Below are 16,922 nucleotides of genomic sequence, written 5' to 3'. Positions count from 1 at the left end.
TTCACTTTTAGACTTTCCATTCATGCATATTTTTTAATTCTATAATCGAAATGGTACCTTTTGAGTTGTTGTTGTTTTTTCTTTTAAGGAAAGTGAAGCTGATGTTCTTCAATAAAACAGAGGATGACATAATTTGGAGAAGCCAATTGGAGAAATTAGCATTTAAGGATAAAAGGTACAAAAGTGGTATTAGCTCTGTTTTTAAATATTCATTCAGGTTTAGTCAGTTGATACCCTGCCTCCTTTGGTTGGAGTTTTTAACTGACCAGGAAACTCCTTCAAACAAAAATAATCACTAATTCTCTTAAAAAAAAAACAAAAAACAAAAAACTAAATGTAAATAATGTTAGTACACCTCTCCCAAAGAAATAGTTTGATAAAGTCAATGTGACATCAGAGATGTATCACTAAAATATATACTGGGCTTTATGTTTATGTTATGTTGTGTATACTGAGTTAGGTTTCATTGAAAATGATCCAGTGTAGCCAATTTGGTAATTCAAGATTTTCTTGTTATAAGGGGGACAGATCAGATAAATCTTGTGAGGTAGGTTAAGCAAAAATAAACATGTTTTTTTACTACAGGATTTCTTAGAGCGTTTACTATGCCAACGTCCATTGTGACTTTCCAAGAAGGGGATTCCTTCTGCATTGTTTAGCAAGATTCTCTTCATTCTTTTTCGTTCACATTAACGCGTATTAAATATCATTACTGGTCCTCAGTACACACTTTGGGAAATGCTGGTATAGGTAATAGAAAAAAGTCTTGAGTCAGGCTGAATTCAGTGGTAAAATGAGGCAGCAAGGACAGCAAGGTGGCAATTTGTTTCATTGAAAAAAGAGCCCTAGCACAGTCCAAGGAAGTGAGATAATTTAACCACGCATACGCCCCATCTCCCCTAAAGAGGTATGAAAGCAGTTGGAAATTCAAAACAAAATTTTCAGAAGAAGAATGAATTGGACAAGCTGTCATATTTCTGAAGCATTTTTGTAATCATTAAAAACTATTTCTAAGAATTGCAGAACTTCGTAAGTCATACAAAATATCTGACGTAAGTATTTATGTTTATGACAGTATGGTGGAGGTAAAGTTCTTGACATTTTAAAAGTTAAAGACCTCAGAAATCCAGCTGTCCCTGGGGCTCCAGGTTCTTCTGAATATTTTCTGAATATCCTCACTAAGGTGATGCCGTGGTTCCTTCTAGTCTTTTCCTCTCTGTTGTCTCCCATCCTCCCCCTCTTTCTCTTTTAGTAAATAATTTGCACAAATGAAGGACGACCTGAATTTAATCACCGAAGTGTTTTCTCACATACTTAAAACATAAACCTAAGAATATGTACTATACTTAAGTAGTTGCACAGCAATTTAGAGCATAATTTAAAGAAATAGAAAGTCCTGCGTTTTTCAAGTGTCTTTTTCACTAATTTTCAAAGTGGAATATCGGAAGCAGCATTTATCAAAAAGCCTAAAGACCTAAATTCTGGTTTTCAGTCTACCCTTTACTAGCTTGAAACTGTATTCAAAAATTACGTAGCTCTGTGGGCCTGTCCCTTTATTTTCAAAATAGAATAATGACATCTTTCCTATTTACTTCATAAGCCTGTTGTGAGGACTAGAGAAGATAGTGCAAATGCTTAGAAATTGTGAAGCCCTGCCTCAGATATTTGGGTTGCTGTTATGAAGGACCTCTGTATACATGTGTTCTTGTATTGACTGTTTGAGCTCCTGTTTCCTAAACAAGCATTTAAAAGACTTTAAGCAGACGTAGCTACACTTTTTTAGCTAGATTTTTTTAAAAAATTATTTCTGGCAGTTTTGGGACATGGTATTCTTCAAGATAGTTTGCTTGTACAAGAAGAATTCATTTACTATTATTTCAGCAGACATTGTACTCTTAGTCTATCCATTGATGTTAAACTCGACGTAAGAAGTAACGTGTATACGTATAACTGAATCACTTTGTTTTACACCTGAAACTAATACAACGTTGTTAATCAACTACACTCCAATATAAAATAAAAAGTTTAAAAAAATCAAAAAAAAAAAAGAAAGAATTGGTAGAAAGGCATGTGTTACAGCTTCTGAACATGAAGTGCCCTTTAACAACGTCCCCTGTGTGTTTTGTTTTGTCTTGCTTGGTCCACATAATTTGGGTTGGTGGAATTGCGTAGGCTGCAGGACTGAGGATGAGGAAAGGCCCCTTTTTTTCACTTCTGGATAACTGGCTCTAAGTGAGTGAGACGCTCCAGTGTGCTGGGAGGAGTGAGTGTTTTGCCTCTGGCCTGCCTTCATCCTCTCTCTTCTGCTCGCTCGCGCTCTCCCTGCTCTCACCTGCCTGCTCCCGCTACTGTGCGCTCTCTGCTCCCTCCCTTTCCTTCCACTTTCTGGGGGTACACTCTCCTTGCTGGGGGCCCTCTACTGGCACTGACTTCCAGCCTCGAATGATCTGTGCCCCCCTGGAGACTTGGGGTCAGACCCTCACTGGAAAACACAAAGGCCTTGGGGTCAGACCCTCAGTGGGAAACACAGAGGCCTTGTGTATGTACGTGGCTTTGGAACATTTGTCAGGAACCTTCCATATTCTCAGGTTTTATGCAGATAGAGGAGAAACCTAGCCTTAAAGGTTTACTGATGGCTCTCGGTAGTACTGTTCATTCAGAGCATAATTGTTGAGTCCCATACACAGAAGGAAAGTGAAAGTTCAAATTAATATAAAGTAGTTTTAATTTGTCACATCTGTCATTTAATTAACATTTAAGGCTTAATTTTTTTAATCTGTTAAACCACCCTTTCCTACATCTTGACTCTCCAATGTCACTGCTCGTTTTAGTAATAAACTTTCTGATGGCAGAATGTGAAACTTGAACACATCTCCTTGGTTAAATTATTATTGGATTGTGACTATTAAAAAAATAAGTTCTATAGTTAAAACAAATGAAATACCTTACTCTCTGTAGGATTAGGACACAGCTTTCCATTCAGTCCTTTGGGGAACAAGGAGGGATAGGAAAAATGTATACTGAGACTGGTGTATTGTCTAATATTTTCATTTTCAGCAAGCATGCTGTGCTTGTCCTCAGAGTTTATCCAAATAATATAGTTAGCAAAGGAAATTCTTCGAAATATTGTTGTATGATGGAAACTTGTTAACCTATGACCTCAGGCAAGTCACTTGATCTGAGGGAGCTTCAGTTTTTCCATCTGTAGAACAGGGACATCGATATTTCCATCATAGGGTTGTTTGGGAGTGGGGGCCATGAGATAGCAGATGTGGGTGCCTCGCCCAGAATTAGCATATTTGTAACATTCATTTACTCATCAATTTCCTGTGAGCGTCTCCCAGGTGCCTGTATGGGGGTATAACGGGGAACAGGATATTGTGTTGGCTTATCTTCTCATGCAATCCGGGGAATGGATCTCTTCATTTTCCCATGTTGCTAAACTTAATCTTAGAATTGCCGAAAATAGGTAGACGATTTGTACTCTTTCAGGATGTTTCTGTTTCAATTCAGTTTTCATGTCATTAAGCATAAAATTTCAATGGGAAAAAAAAAAGTTAGCTTGCCTGAATTTTATCCAAATATTTTATTACACTTGACTGTTAACTCCAGTAGAAGGTGAATATGTACAGCAGCAGGTGTAGGTAATTACTATGTAAACGGAACTCCAAATTAAATTTCACTATCTCTGTCTCGACTACTGAGCAGTGTTATGAGGCCTGGTTGACTCAGTCTTACACGCTGGTACTCCCCCCTCCCCCAGTAGAATGCGCCCGCTCTGAGTTCTCTGCTTTTGCAGAATTCTTTTTGAGGTGCAGGACAGTTTGACAGTGAGATTGACTTCTGGATGGCATTTTGTAATATATAAATAGAATAAGTATTTTCCTTCCCTTTCAAAGCAGTCATGTTTGAAGATAATAACCTTATTTTAGTAAAGTTAGTAGCATATTCTTTTCTATAAATAGTAGAATTTGATGATTTGCTGATTTTCCCGTTTATAAAATTAATACATATTTGTATAGAAAAATATATAAGGGAAAAGATCACCCATAATCTTACCACCCAAGGAACAACATTATGGTTTGTATCTTTCCATTCTCCTTCTCTCTCTTTCTCTCCCTCTCTCTCTCACAGACACACACATACATACACACATGCACGCACTTATACACTTAAATGCGCACATTATTTTTTTGTATTTTTAAATAATGTAGCCATACTGACTATACTTTTTATAACTACATTTTTAGTGAATTGTGTGTATTCTATGTATAGAACACTTTCAACCTGTGGCTCTCGACCTGGAGTGATTCTGTTTCTCCCCGCCTGACACCCTGACACCCTAGGGGGACATTTATGTCTTGAAACGTTTTTGATCGTAACAACTGATGGAAGGGGTTCCCCTGGCACCTAGTGGGTAGAGACTGCTAAGAGCCTACAAGAATGCTGTTAAGAGCCTCCAGTGCACAAGACAGCACAGGACAGCAAAGAATTATCCTGCCCAAACTGCCAGTAGCGCTAGTTGGGAAAACTCACACTACACCATGATTTTTAATAGCTGCATTGTATTTGGTCATTGAGTTCATACCATAATTTGTTTAACCAACCCTCTACTGTTGGACATAGTGAGTACAAATTTTTCTGTACCTCTCTAGCTATGCAGGATAAAGGTTCACCAGAAGAATCACTAAGTCAAAGTGTACCAAGGCCTATTGATCCACTTTGACAGTAGCCTCTCGAAGGTAAAGGTTTTTCTATATTCTGGTGTCAGTTTGGGGACCAGCAATGTGTAAGTCCCATTTAAGACGGCAAAATCCAGTGATTCCAGAAGCACAAGTAAGTTAAACAAGGTGCTTGAATGCCTTTCTTTTTCCCCAGCCTGTGAGGCAACTCAGATATGTGGGCCCCTAATCTGGACCCTATACCACTCTCTGTTCCTCCCAGATGTTCCTCCAGGGGTGGTGTTTTTTTGGATTTTCTTTTTTACTGAAGTATAGTTGATTTACAATATTGTGTTTCAGATGAACAGCAAATTGATTGAGATATATATTTTTCAGATTATTTTCCATTATAGGTTATTACAAGGTATTGAATACAGTTCCCAATGATTTTTGTTTTTTTTTTAAATTTATTTATGTTTTGGCTGCATTGGGTCTTCGTTGCTGCGTGTGACCTTTCTCTAGTTGCGGCGAGCAGAGGCTACTCTTCATTGTGGTGCGTGGGCTTCTCGTTGCGGTGGCTTCTCTTGTTGCAGAACATGGGCTGTAGGCGCGTGGGCTTCGGTAGTTGTAGCACGCAGGCTCAGTAGTTGCGGCACACAGGCCCTAGGGCACGTGGGCTTCAGCACTTGTGGCTCGCGGGCTCTAGAGCGCAGGCCCAGTAGTTGTGTCACACGGGCTTAGTTGCTCCGCGGCACGTGGGATCTTCCCGGACCAGGGATTGAACCCATGTCCCCTGCATTGGCAGGCGGATTCTTAACCACTGTGCCACCAGGGAAGTCCCAGGGGTGTGTTTCTTGGAATGTGTTCCTTGAAATATATATGTGTTCCCCCTAAAGGGCTCTATGATTAAATAAGTTTGAGAAATAATGTATACTATGTTATCTTCTTGAAGTTTAATATGAACTTAGCATATTCAAGGCTTTGAGAAATTCTAAACAAATCTGTTTAACTTCTCTTAACCCAGTAGTCCCAAACTTATTTGCCAGGTTAGCCTTTTGTTTTCATGGACAACCACTAACATTTGGAGGAGCACACGTGTTTAATCAGATTCGTTTTGAGAAATATTTTTAACCCCTAGCTGTTTATTTTGTGGGCTGTTTTTCCCATGAGCAAATAGCAAGTTTTTCTGCAGATTCTAGTATTTTTCTTTAGCTAGAGAAACCAGGAAAAGCTGGGGCCCCAAATACTCTGAAGTACTACTTTGTGGGCAGTGACAAGCCACTGAAGCTTTAGCAAAGAAGTTGTGAGATTGGATCTGGGCTTTTAGGAGAACTAGTATAACAAGGATATGCCAGAGAGATGAGGGTAAGCTTATTAGAGCAGCATCTTAGACAAGAGATAGAAGGGCCGGACCTGGAGTTGTGGCAGTAAAATTGGGAAGGCAGGGCTATGTATGTTTGTTTAAGAAATAGGAAGGAGTGGGTCTGGGAAGCTGATTGCCTGGAGGAGGAGGGAGTACGCTGTTGAATGACTTCAGGCTCTGCATATGGTTTAGACTGAATGCATACGTTTATATTTCAAGATTTTTTAATCTCAGGTCATTTATCAGCCTACTTTAAAGTAATTTGTTTTGGACAAGCTTGTTTACTTCCATTGACATTTAGACCTCACAGGCATTCATCAGAAGCAGGTCTCTCTCTCTCTCTCTCTCTCTCTCTCTCTCATGTTGCTTTGCACTTTATGGATTCTCGAAATTTACTTTCAAGTAACCTTTTCAAGAGTCCCAGTCCTTTCTGGCACTTCTGAAATCATAGGGCAGAAAGGAGTTTCAGGACATTTGCCAGTGCGTCCCCTCATGCCTCAAGGCTATAAATGCTTCAGACAGTAAGTTGCCCTTCAGAAAAATTCAGAAGCAACCATCCACAGTAACCATCTGTATCCTGATATGGTATAAAAAGCCCTTCATTCATGTATTCTTGAGTCTTACCTTGGGATTGCTCCCGCTCCAGTGAAAGCTCTTTTCCAGGGCTGTGAAGGAGAAGAGAAACAGGAGAGCATCCTCCTTACAATCCCCTGAAAATTGCATCCATGCCACCTGGTCACGTTTTCCACTGAGAGACCCAAAGGTATACCCGGGGGACCAATATGTGAATAAATACAAAATACATGAGGAATTTATACCATTTATGTAAGGATCACAGTTATTTTTCACCCTTTAGTAGATGCCTGCAGAAAGCATGCCACTGATTACGCTTTTTTTTTTCTTTTTAAAGCATCTCACTAAAGGAAAATTAAGATTTTTATTCAGATGACAAAGGACGCCAGTATTGATTTATATATCTTAGCAGTTTTATTCCAGTGACAGGCTGATTGGAAATAGAGGCAGAGGAGACTATCTTTTATTTGTAATTTAACAAGGCAGTTGCTATATTTTATTGCGTTGTCTATGTATAATTAGAAATGTCTTAAGATAGTGGTTCCACAGCTGCTTTTGGGTCCCCTCTGATAATCTGATGAAAGGTTATAGACCTTCTTCCCAGAAAAATGCCCTTACAAATTCACGTACATTTTTATATGTAATTTCATAGATGCCAGCATGTGGCTTTGTTCTTCTGAGTATAGTGTTTATTTTTAACCAGTATGGCTTCTTGTTAAATAAATTCCTTTTTTCATTCATCAAGTATTTTTTGCACACTTGCCTCAAGCCAGGTCTGGATACAGTATGAACAAGACAGGCCAGGACTCTGGCCTCATGGAGCAGCAAACAAACATCACGTTCCAGAATTACGTAACGCTATCTTAATGATAAGTGCTGGGAAGGAAAACATGCTAGTAAAAGAGAGTATTTGGGGTACTGTTTTGTATAGGGTGGATTCCTATTGCTGCTAAAGTGAAATGGGAACCTTGAAGGCAAGAAATAAAACACGTCTCTGTTGGGATTTTAAATATAAAATCAGAATATTAGAATTGTAAGAGAGCATATAGTTTTCCCACCTTGTTCCACAGATGGACCTATAAGCCCTAGAGGCTGGGTCTGGTGAGAGCTGGGACGGGTTCTGTAGCCCCGGCTGGCGCCCTGAGCTGGTCTGTATGCTTGTGCTGGCCCGTCCGCTCTTGGGAGCATTCACCCAGCTGCACCCCAGCCAGGCGAGGACCACAGCTCCAGCCATGTCTTGCTTCTGTTCTGATGTTTGGCTCCCAGGGCCACCTCACGAGAGAAATTATTCGCTTCAGCGTTTTCTTAAGATTGAGATTAACATATTACTCAAGTGGAAAATGTAGAAACACATTCGATCTGATGCTACTGAAAATGATAAGAACTAACTGTGTTTGCAGAAATGGAGCAAAGGGAGCAGGTAGAGCTTAGAATTTTGAATATGCTATGGCTGTTCATCAGCAGTTCACTTAACAGATTGCAGAGCTGTGGGAAGAAGTGGTCTGTTGTTCCCTTGTGAGGCTTGGTTTGATGTGTTTCTTTCTGATCGTAATTCTGTACCCTTTCTTTTCTTTGAAATGTTTCACTCCATAGTGTTTGAGTGCCTCCTGTGTGATGGCCACTAGGGGTGCAGTGATAACCCAAGCAAACATGGTCCCTGCTCTCACGGAGTTTCTGGTCTAATGGGGAAGGGAGACATTACTAGAAAAATCACCTTGGTGGCCACATATTTACAGCCTGATAGAAAGGCTATAAAGAAGAGGAAAAGGGAAACATTTCTACAACACATGTAATTACGAAAGGACTCCAGACTGGTGGGGCTGCAGTGCTTCCCTGGAAATGATGCTTGAGCTAAGAAACTGAACAGTGGGGTGTGGTAGAAACATTACAGAAGGAGAAAGAGAACAGGCAGGGTGTGGCAGTGAAGGCTGAGAGAAGCAGAGCACAGAGTTAGGAGCTAGGATTGGGGAGAATTTGGACGTGGAGGGTGAGGCAGATCAGTCCTGGGTTTCTGGTTTGTGCAACCAAACGGACTGTGGTGCCATTCACAGCAGTGACATCGGGTGTGGCACAGGGATACTGTAAGTCAAGGTTGAAGCCACGAAGACAGTAACAGTAAGAAGTCAGATAGGCCGTTGGTTATCGGGGTCAAGGACTCATTGGAGGGGTTTGAGTCAGATGAAAATGCACATGTCACTGGTCGTTGCTCTTTACTGTGCTTTATACAAGTGAATTATTAATAAAAATGTGGAGTTCTCTGAGATCCTTCAGAGCTCTCTTTCTAATGAGTTCAATAGAAAATTTCAAATTATTCTCTTATCTGTAGCAAAAGTTTATCTTTAGTAAATGTGGATTTACCTGTATTTGCAAAATGTTTACATTCTGTTCTAGTGCTTTGCTAGCAAGCGTGTCAACCTTCATATATTCATTTGTTCTCCAGGGGAGAAAAAGATGCGTTAGTGAACTGGAAACATGTTCATAATGTATTTAATGTAATAGACTTTAAAAAAATGTTTCTTTTCTCCAGATTTGACCTTGAATTTGTTCTCTCAGTACCTACTTCTGAATGGAATGGCAAACGGGGATACATTTCACCAGCTCTGCTTTCTGAATTTTTGAAAAGAAGTTTAGACACGTCCAAAGTCCTCATCTGCATTTGTGGACCAATGCCATTTACAGAACAAGGAATGAAGTGAGTAGCAACGTGGTAGGAGAGAGAATCCCAGCACCGTGAAATGACGACCTCCTATGAACAGCAGTTGACATGGCTCTCATTTCTTCCTATTCATATGAACACGTACTTCAGTAGTCTGTCACAGCATAAGAAAATAATAACAAAGTGTTTAATCTGCATGCAGGTGAAGCGTCGGAGGCCCGGATTATGCACAGAGTTAGACGTGAACACAAAAGTCAGACACAGCCAGCTCTTGATGGCCTCTGGTAGTGGCTGGTAGTGTGGACGCTTTCACAAGATTGGTGCCAGATAGTTTTGGGGACACTAGATTCAACCTCCTCTTCCACCAAAGCTTCATAATATATAATAATTTTTTAAAAATATATCATAATAAGCAGTGTTCATCTCATTGTAGCTTTTGATCTTCCATCATTCTCTGCAACTGGGTGAGCATTAATCGATAACACAGTGAGAGAAAGCCAAACAGCAAGACAAAAACCAGAGACTAGAACATAAATAAGCCAAGACCAAGAGTTGAACTCCGCACAGAGAACAACCAGTGGTAGTGACCATCTTATTTAAAAATCGCCTTGATCTTATTTAACTCTAAAATGACACTTTAAAATATTTGGTTACATATAGCCACTACTGGGCTTCTAGATGACTTTAAAACATGACGGCCTTAAATGCCCTGCATTTCCTTGTTTGGTATATGACTGAACCTAACATTTGCTAGGTAATTTTCTCTCTTGCTATTTTATTTTTAATTTTAATTATGAAAAAGACAGGCGGTATGTCCGGAAAGGTAGGTTGGGTTCAGATAGTGAGAGGCTTGCCTGCCGCACCACGTTGGCCCTCGTAACTCCTGTGCCGTCCTGTCGTTTTGTCTGAATGTGCGTGTCAGCTCTGGAAGCTGCCACTTTGGGTTGGTATCCCAGCTCCACCACTTAGGCTCATGCTACAATCATCAGCTAAGTGTCCTAGGGCCAAAACCATCTCAGCTTTCGTGCACTCACCTATCCGAGGGAATAAAGGATAATATTGATGCATGTGAAATGCTTAGCACAGTGACTACAAAGAGTGAGTACGAAGGAAATGTTTATTATTTTCAGCAGCATTTTATTTATTTTTTTTTCACCTCCTTTTTTTTCTTTTTTTGGCCATGCCACATGGCTTGCGAGATCTTAGTTCCCCAACCAGGGGTCGAACCCATGCTCCCTGCAGTGGAAACGTGGAGTCCTAACCACTGGACCGCCAGGGAAGTCCCCTTCAGCACTATTTTAAACAGAGCTACTTTTAAGATTTCAGTCTCCATTTACAGTATTCTCCAAGTTGAATTATACTTAAGCAGTATTTCTGTTTCTGCTGTTCAGTGGGGGAAAATTAAGATAGAATGCTAGGGGATCAAGTCCTTACTTCAAAAACTGGTGAATAAAGAGGAAGAAAACCAGCATTTATTCTGCCTTTTCTGTATGAGTTATACTACTGGATAACCACATACTAGATGAGCAGAAGTTATTCTTTATAGAATTCCTCGGCTGATAAACGAATAAAGAATGATAGGAGTAGAATATCACCAACTTCGGTCCCTAATGAAACTAGTAGATATGCACATAGATCACCAGTGGTGGTTAGCATCCAAAAAGAGAGGCAACCCGGTATTATGTGCCTCCTGATGAAAGAGCACTATGAAGTAGTCTTGTCAAAAAGAATTGAACCTGTATCTGATTAAGCCTCTCGATCCAATTATTAAATTTTGGGAGATAAAAGGAAAAAGGAACATTATTAAAGTAAACCACAGGGATGCAGCAAAATGAGAACTGTGGGAGACTCAACACTTAAAAATCTCATTTTGTCAACAAATAAATTGAAGGACAGAGAGAGAGAGAGAGAGATGGAGGGGATGTTATAGATCAAAAAATACCAAAAAGAGGGGCTTCCCTGGTGGCACAGTGGTAGAGAGTCCGCCTGCCGTTGCAGGGGACACGGGTTCGTGCCCCGGTCCGGGAAGGTCCCAGATGCCGCGGAGCGACTGGGCCTGTGAGCCATGGCCGCTGAGCCTGCGCGTCCGGAGCCTGTGCTCCGCAACGGGAGAGGCCACAACAGTGAGAGGCTCGCGTACCGCAAAAAACAAAAAACAAAAAACAAAAAAAACCCCAAAAGACATATAAACCAATCACAGTGAGTAGACTTTAATTGGATCTTGATTCAAACAAACTTTAAAAAATTATGGCATTTATGAGACAATTGAAAATGTGAACACTTACTAGATACTAGATGATATTAAGGAATTATTGTTAATTTTTTAGAATTGATAATTGTGTTTTTTAGAAAACACGTGCTAAATGGGGAAAATGAAAAAATACTATGGTTACGATGGTAAACTCTGATCTTGTTTATTTTTAAACATCTTCCCTAAGAAACATGTGCTTTTTATTTGTTTTTCAGGTTGCTGCATGATTTGAACTTTTCCAAAGATGAGATCCATAGTTTTACAGCATAATGAAGCGCCGTCGTTCAACTGTTTTAGCTAAATTTGTGATTACTTAGGGTTTTTTAAAAGAACATTTTTGTATATAGGTTAACTAGAATCCAGGTTTTAGTTTCTTAAATTAAATCAAATGTTTCTTCACTATAGATACCTTGTTGACTTTATTTTGTACCATAACTTATTTTACTACTGATATTTGTCCTGGAAGGTCAATCGTGGCAACAAGTATATAGAGGATTCTTTGTTACGAATCACAAAGTTCCTTACCATTTAAACTGTATCACTGTTCTACAATAAGCTCTTGTGTTTTATGACATGATAAAGCAAATGATCATTTTGATCACATTTCTATGCTGTAAGATGTCTGATTAGCAATACAGATTAAATTTTACATTGCACTGTAAACTCAGGAAATGATCATTTATGTCCTTGTTCTTACTATGAAAACATGGAATGTTATAACTTAAGTGATCCAAACATTTTGTGTGTCTGTGGCCTTGATACAGAGTAGAATAAAAAACATTCTGAAGTACTTCTTAATCTTTGTGGTAGAAATGTGTTCGAGTGCAACAGTGTGGGTGAGTGTCTGCGGGGAATTTTAAAAGCAGCAGTAAAAGATTCTGGAGACACTTGACACACGCAGCTTTGGAGTATATGTGTTTAGAAAGTTTAAGACAACCTTGACAACTATTCTGATTCTTAGCCAAAACTAGAGGCATCAGGAAAGATAATGAAAGCATAGCATCTGGTCTCATGGTCTAAAATAATCACTTGGTGCTTTGGAATATGTTAAATTTAAATTCTTTTTGAGCCCATCTAGACCAGCTGGGCAAATGAGGGACACTCCATCCTAAATGGTACCTTCCCTGGCTGGCTGCTTGCCCCACAGCTGGCGGTTCAGCAGGGAGCCCTCCTAAGCTCTGCTGTGTGGGCATCTTATTCTCTCTCCCTGCTGCTGTGTGCAGCCTTCAAAGGCTTTCACAGATTGGGATTCTGCAAAGGGTATCAAGAAAAGCCATTGTGTATACTACCAAGTGTAAAACAGACAGCTAGTGGGAAGCAGCCGCATGGCACAGGGAGATCAGCTCAGTGCTTTGTGACCACCTAGAGGGGTGGGATAGGGAGGGTGGGAGGCAGGGAGACGCAGGAGGGAAGAGATATGGGGACATATGTATATGTATAACTGATTCACGTTGTTATAAAGCAGAAACTGACACACCATTGTAAAGCAATTATACTCCAATAAAGATGTTAAAAAAAAAAAGAAAAGCCATTGTGAGCTTTTCATGAGGAAACTGTGTTGGATGCATAGGTGGCTATGTGTAAGCCAACTTAGATTTAGCCGTACTTAAGATTTAGCCGTATTCAGGATGGCAGCATTGCTTTTGCTTTTACAGAAATCGGGGTGTGGGGAGTCTCCAACTCCCCTGTAAACGATTTGGTAAATAGCTAAGTCTTCACTGAATGAATGGTGTACTCAGGAGGAACACAATATTAACATTCCTCAAATTACAAACCCCCAGCCCAGGAAGCTCCCCAGGTGCAAGTGGCTGGATCAACACTTTCTTCTTTCCCTGCGTCTCCCTCCTCCATGCATAGTCATTCACTCAGGCCGGAGGTGGCAAAGCTCCCTGTGGCTAACAGGAACATTTTCTACCTCTGCCTTCCTACCACCTCTTTTTTTCTCCCCTAAGATCATGAACTTTCCAGGCACACCTTTTTTTGTAGTTTATTAGTAATATATCTGTTAATTCTACCTTAGCCAGCTCTCTCATCTTTTCTACCCTCCTTTTTCCTCTCTCCTCCAAACCCATTTCTAATTACCTCCAGGTTACTCCCTGTTTGTCTCTCTTCCTCAGTCTTCTTACTGTATTTTAAAGCAAAGGAAAACCCATGAGCATCTTCTGAACGTGTATGTTAATAATTCCCAAATTGGCATCTTTGAGAATCAGCTGAGCTTCAGTTTTCAATATCCAGTTACCACCTGGGTGTTCCACAAGCCCCTCAAATTCAATAGATGCCAAACTAAGCTTTTGCCGTGACCATCTTGTAACCAAACCAGGTTAATGTTTGGCTGACGTCCAGCAAGCCGAAACGCTGAGACGCCAAGGATTGCAGCAAAGAGAGGGTTTATTTAAAAGGCAGCCGGGTGAGAAGAAGGGAAAACAAGTCTCAGATCCGCCAAAGGGCTCAGGGGAATTACGGGATAATGAACGAAGAAGCAGGGCCGTCTGAGGCGTGGGGAGCGTGGGGAAAGGTGACCGGGAAAAGGTGGGGGTGATTGTTGTTCTGTGCAGGCGTAACGAGGCTACAGGCTTCTGCACGTTCAAGAGTGGAGGCGCTTAGCACGAGCTGAGGTGGAGTTTTCGACCCTCTGGCGTCAGAAGGTCCCTGCGTGGCCACTCATGTGTGCCCATTTGGAGGGTCAGTGGTCCTCTCCAGTGTTAACCAGCTGAGCTCCAACTAGACACAGCTGACTCCAAGTTCCTGGAAAATAACTCGGGCAGATACATACCTTATTGTTCAGGCTACATGCCGCTTGGAGGACATGCAAAACCACCTTGATCAGTGAAGGCAGCTGAAGTGGATTTAAGCAAACCCATGGTTTCACTCTGTCCCAGGTCTGTTCCTCCTCTTGAATTCTCTGATTTACTGGTGCTACCTTCCACCTAGCCAGCCCTTCTAGAACTATTCGGGATCAGTGTCTCCCTCTCCAATCTGATTCCTCCATACCAGCTAGCCCTGCCCTGTGGTCCCTCAATCACCTCAGTACAATAGCCCGACAACTGGTCTTCCTATTGCAAGTTTTTTTTTTTTATTCCTATTGCAGTCTTGACCTCACTGAAATCCATTCTCTATTCCAGTGTTGCTAGAGGGCCTTAGAAACTCCCCTAAATAGAGCCTCAGTCTCCCATTTAATACAGCCGTATACTGAGGAGCGCAGAAGGGAGTATGGATTGTAACTATTATTCTTGAGCGAAGCGCTCCAAGGCTCCTACGTCCTGTATTTGCAATAAGAAAATTGGAATTATACTCAAAGTCACTTTTCCTTGAGAATTCTGCTTGCTTACTTCCTTTTTAAAAATGTGTTTATGTCAGTTTTGTATCAGTTTTATAGTTCTGCAAGGACAAATGACTGTGAACTTTGAGGCTTAAAACAACACACATGTATTCCATGGCTCAGAGGTCTGGGCCCAATAGGGCTCAGCTGGGTCCTCTGCTGAAGACCTCCTAAGGCTGAAATCGGGTTGTCAGCTGGGCTGGACTCTTCTCAGGAGGTGCTGGAGAATGTTTAGCTTCCAGGCTCCTTCAGGTTGTTCGTAGAATTCAGTTCCTTGAGGTTGGAGTTCCCCATTTCCTTGCTAGCAGTCAGCTGGGGGCCAGTCTTTGCTTGTATAGCTGCCCACGTCCCTTCTCATGCTGTCTGTGTGGCTCTCCCCAGCACTGGTAGGTCCAGCGCGTCTCATGCTTTAGATCTCTCTGTATTTCCCTTCTGCTACAGTCTTTCTTCCCCCTGCTGGAGAAAGTTCACTGCTTGTAGGGGCTCATGCAATTAGACGGGGCCCGCCCAGGACTACCTGGATAATCTCCTGATCTTAAAACCTGTAGTGTTACAGCTGCAGAGTCCCTTTTGCCATTTAATAGAGCATATTCAAAGTCTTCAGGCGTTAGGGTGTCGACGTCTCTGGGGGACCGTTCTGCCTACCACAGTCTGAAGAGGACAGAGAAACTTGTCCAAGGTAAGATAATTGTATTTTGTCTAGAGCTCGCTATGGGCCCTCAATTTTCACCTTAATGTGATGGAGGAGTGAGAGATGCTTTCCACGCCTGGTGAAGGCTTGACTCCAGCTTCCTCTGTGGTCTACCTTCTCTGCCACATAAACTTGTCCTAAACTAGCTTGGGGCTGTGTCTGTTGATAGCTGCAGACTCCCACCTTTGGGCAGATGACCCAGTCTCTGTTTGGTCTACGATATTTAGAATGGCGGCTAATTGGTTAAAAAGGAAAAGTGAAACCTCAGCCAGCCCCAGTCTCTTGGTGTCTTTCTGCTTTGGTTTTTTGGGGGTTTTTTGTGTGTTTTTAATTGAAGTATAGTTGATTTACAGTGTTGTGTTAATTTCTGCTGTCCAGCAGAGTGATTCAGTTATATATACATTCCTTTTCATATTCTTTTCCATTATGGTTTATCACAGGATATTGAATATAGTTCCCTGTGCTCTACAGTTGTTTATCCTTCCCTCCCACACCCTCCCTCCCCCTTGGCAATCCCAAGTCTGTTCTCTCTGTCTGCCAGAATGCCAGAGTCACCTATCTGAAATACAAAAAACATGTTTTCTCTCCTGGTTAAAGTGCTCTTCTGCTGCCGGGTCCGCACTCATGGAATGGAGGCTCCATCCTGGGGGGCAGCACACTGAGCTCGGGGCCCTGGTAATGCGGCACGGGTTCCACACCCGGAGAGCAAGCCGAGGGGACTTCAGGCCACCGCCCCCGGCCCTCCAGCAAGTGCTTAGCTCTTAGGAAGGGTGTCACCCCGAGAGAAGCTTCTATTGTCCCCAGAACATTCATGCCCAGGTCTTTCTGTGGACGTATTTTTTCATTTCTCTTGGATAGATACCTGCAAATGAAATTGCTGAGTCATGTGGTAACTGTACATTTAACTTTTTTTTAAACCTATTTTATTCTGTGTATATTTCTAGATCTAGTGCTGAGACATATACTAGTTAGATAATCATGCTTTTGAATGTACAGTTTCAAACTTTTAAGAAAATGCCAGGTTGTTTTTTTTGCCAAATTGGTTGTACCGTTTTACACTCCTGCCAGCAAGCACTGTATCAGAATTTCAATCCTTCCACATCCTCAACAACCTTGAAGTATTAATCTTTTAAAAGTTAGTGTGTAGTGGTATCTTGTGATTTTAATTTGCATTTGTCTGATGTCTGTTGGCGTTGAACTTGTTATCATATGCTTATTGGCCACTGGTATATTGTCTTTTGTAGGGTTTTAATCTTTTGCCTTTTTTTTTTAATGTTGGTTCATTGGTTTGTTTATTTATTTATTTTTGACTGTGTTGGGTCTTCGTTTCTGTGCGAGGGCTTTCTCCAGTTGGGGCAAGCGGGGGCCACTCTTCATCGCGGTGTGTGGGCCTCTTGCTATCGTGGCC

The 16,922-nt window shown here is 41.3% G+C and overlaps 1 protein-coding gene across 1 annotated transcript in view; it reads left to right on the top strand.

The window, feature by feature from the left end:
• Positions 1-12,302, top strand: part of CYB5R4 (cytochrome b5 reductase 4) — an 82,827-nt gene extending 70,525 nt beyond the window's left edge. Inside the window, exons 14-16 of the mRNA XM_067702659.1 lie at positions 89-175; positions 9,125-9,289; positions 11,720-12,302. Coding sequence (XP_067558760.1) covers positions 89-175; positions 9,125-9,289; positions 11,720-11,774 — 307 coding nt within the window. The 3' untranslated portion in view covers positions 11,775-12,302. The remainder of the gene's footprint in view (positions 1-88; positions 176-9,124; positions 9,290-11,719) is intronic.
• Positions 12,303-16,922: the final 4,620 nt, after the last annotated feature.

The sequence above is a fragment of the Pseudorca crassidens genome, chromosome 13 (genome assembly GCF_039906515.1).
Source record: "Pseudorca crassidens isolate mPseCra1 chromosome 13, mPseCra1.hap1, whole genome shotgun sequence".
Classification (NCBI taxonomy): Eukaryota; Metazoa; Chordata; class Mammalia; order Artiodactyla; family Delphinidae; genus Pseudorca; species Pseudorca crassidens.
The sequence above is the reverse complement of the archived record's forward strand: the minus strand, read 5'-3'. Positions and strand labels throughout refer to the sequence as shown.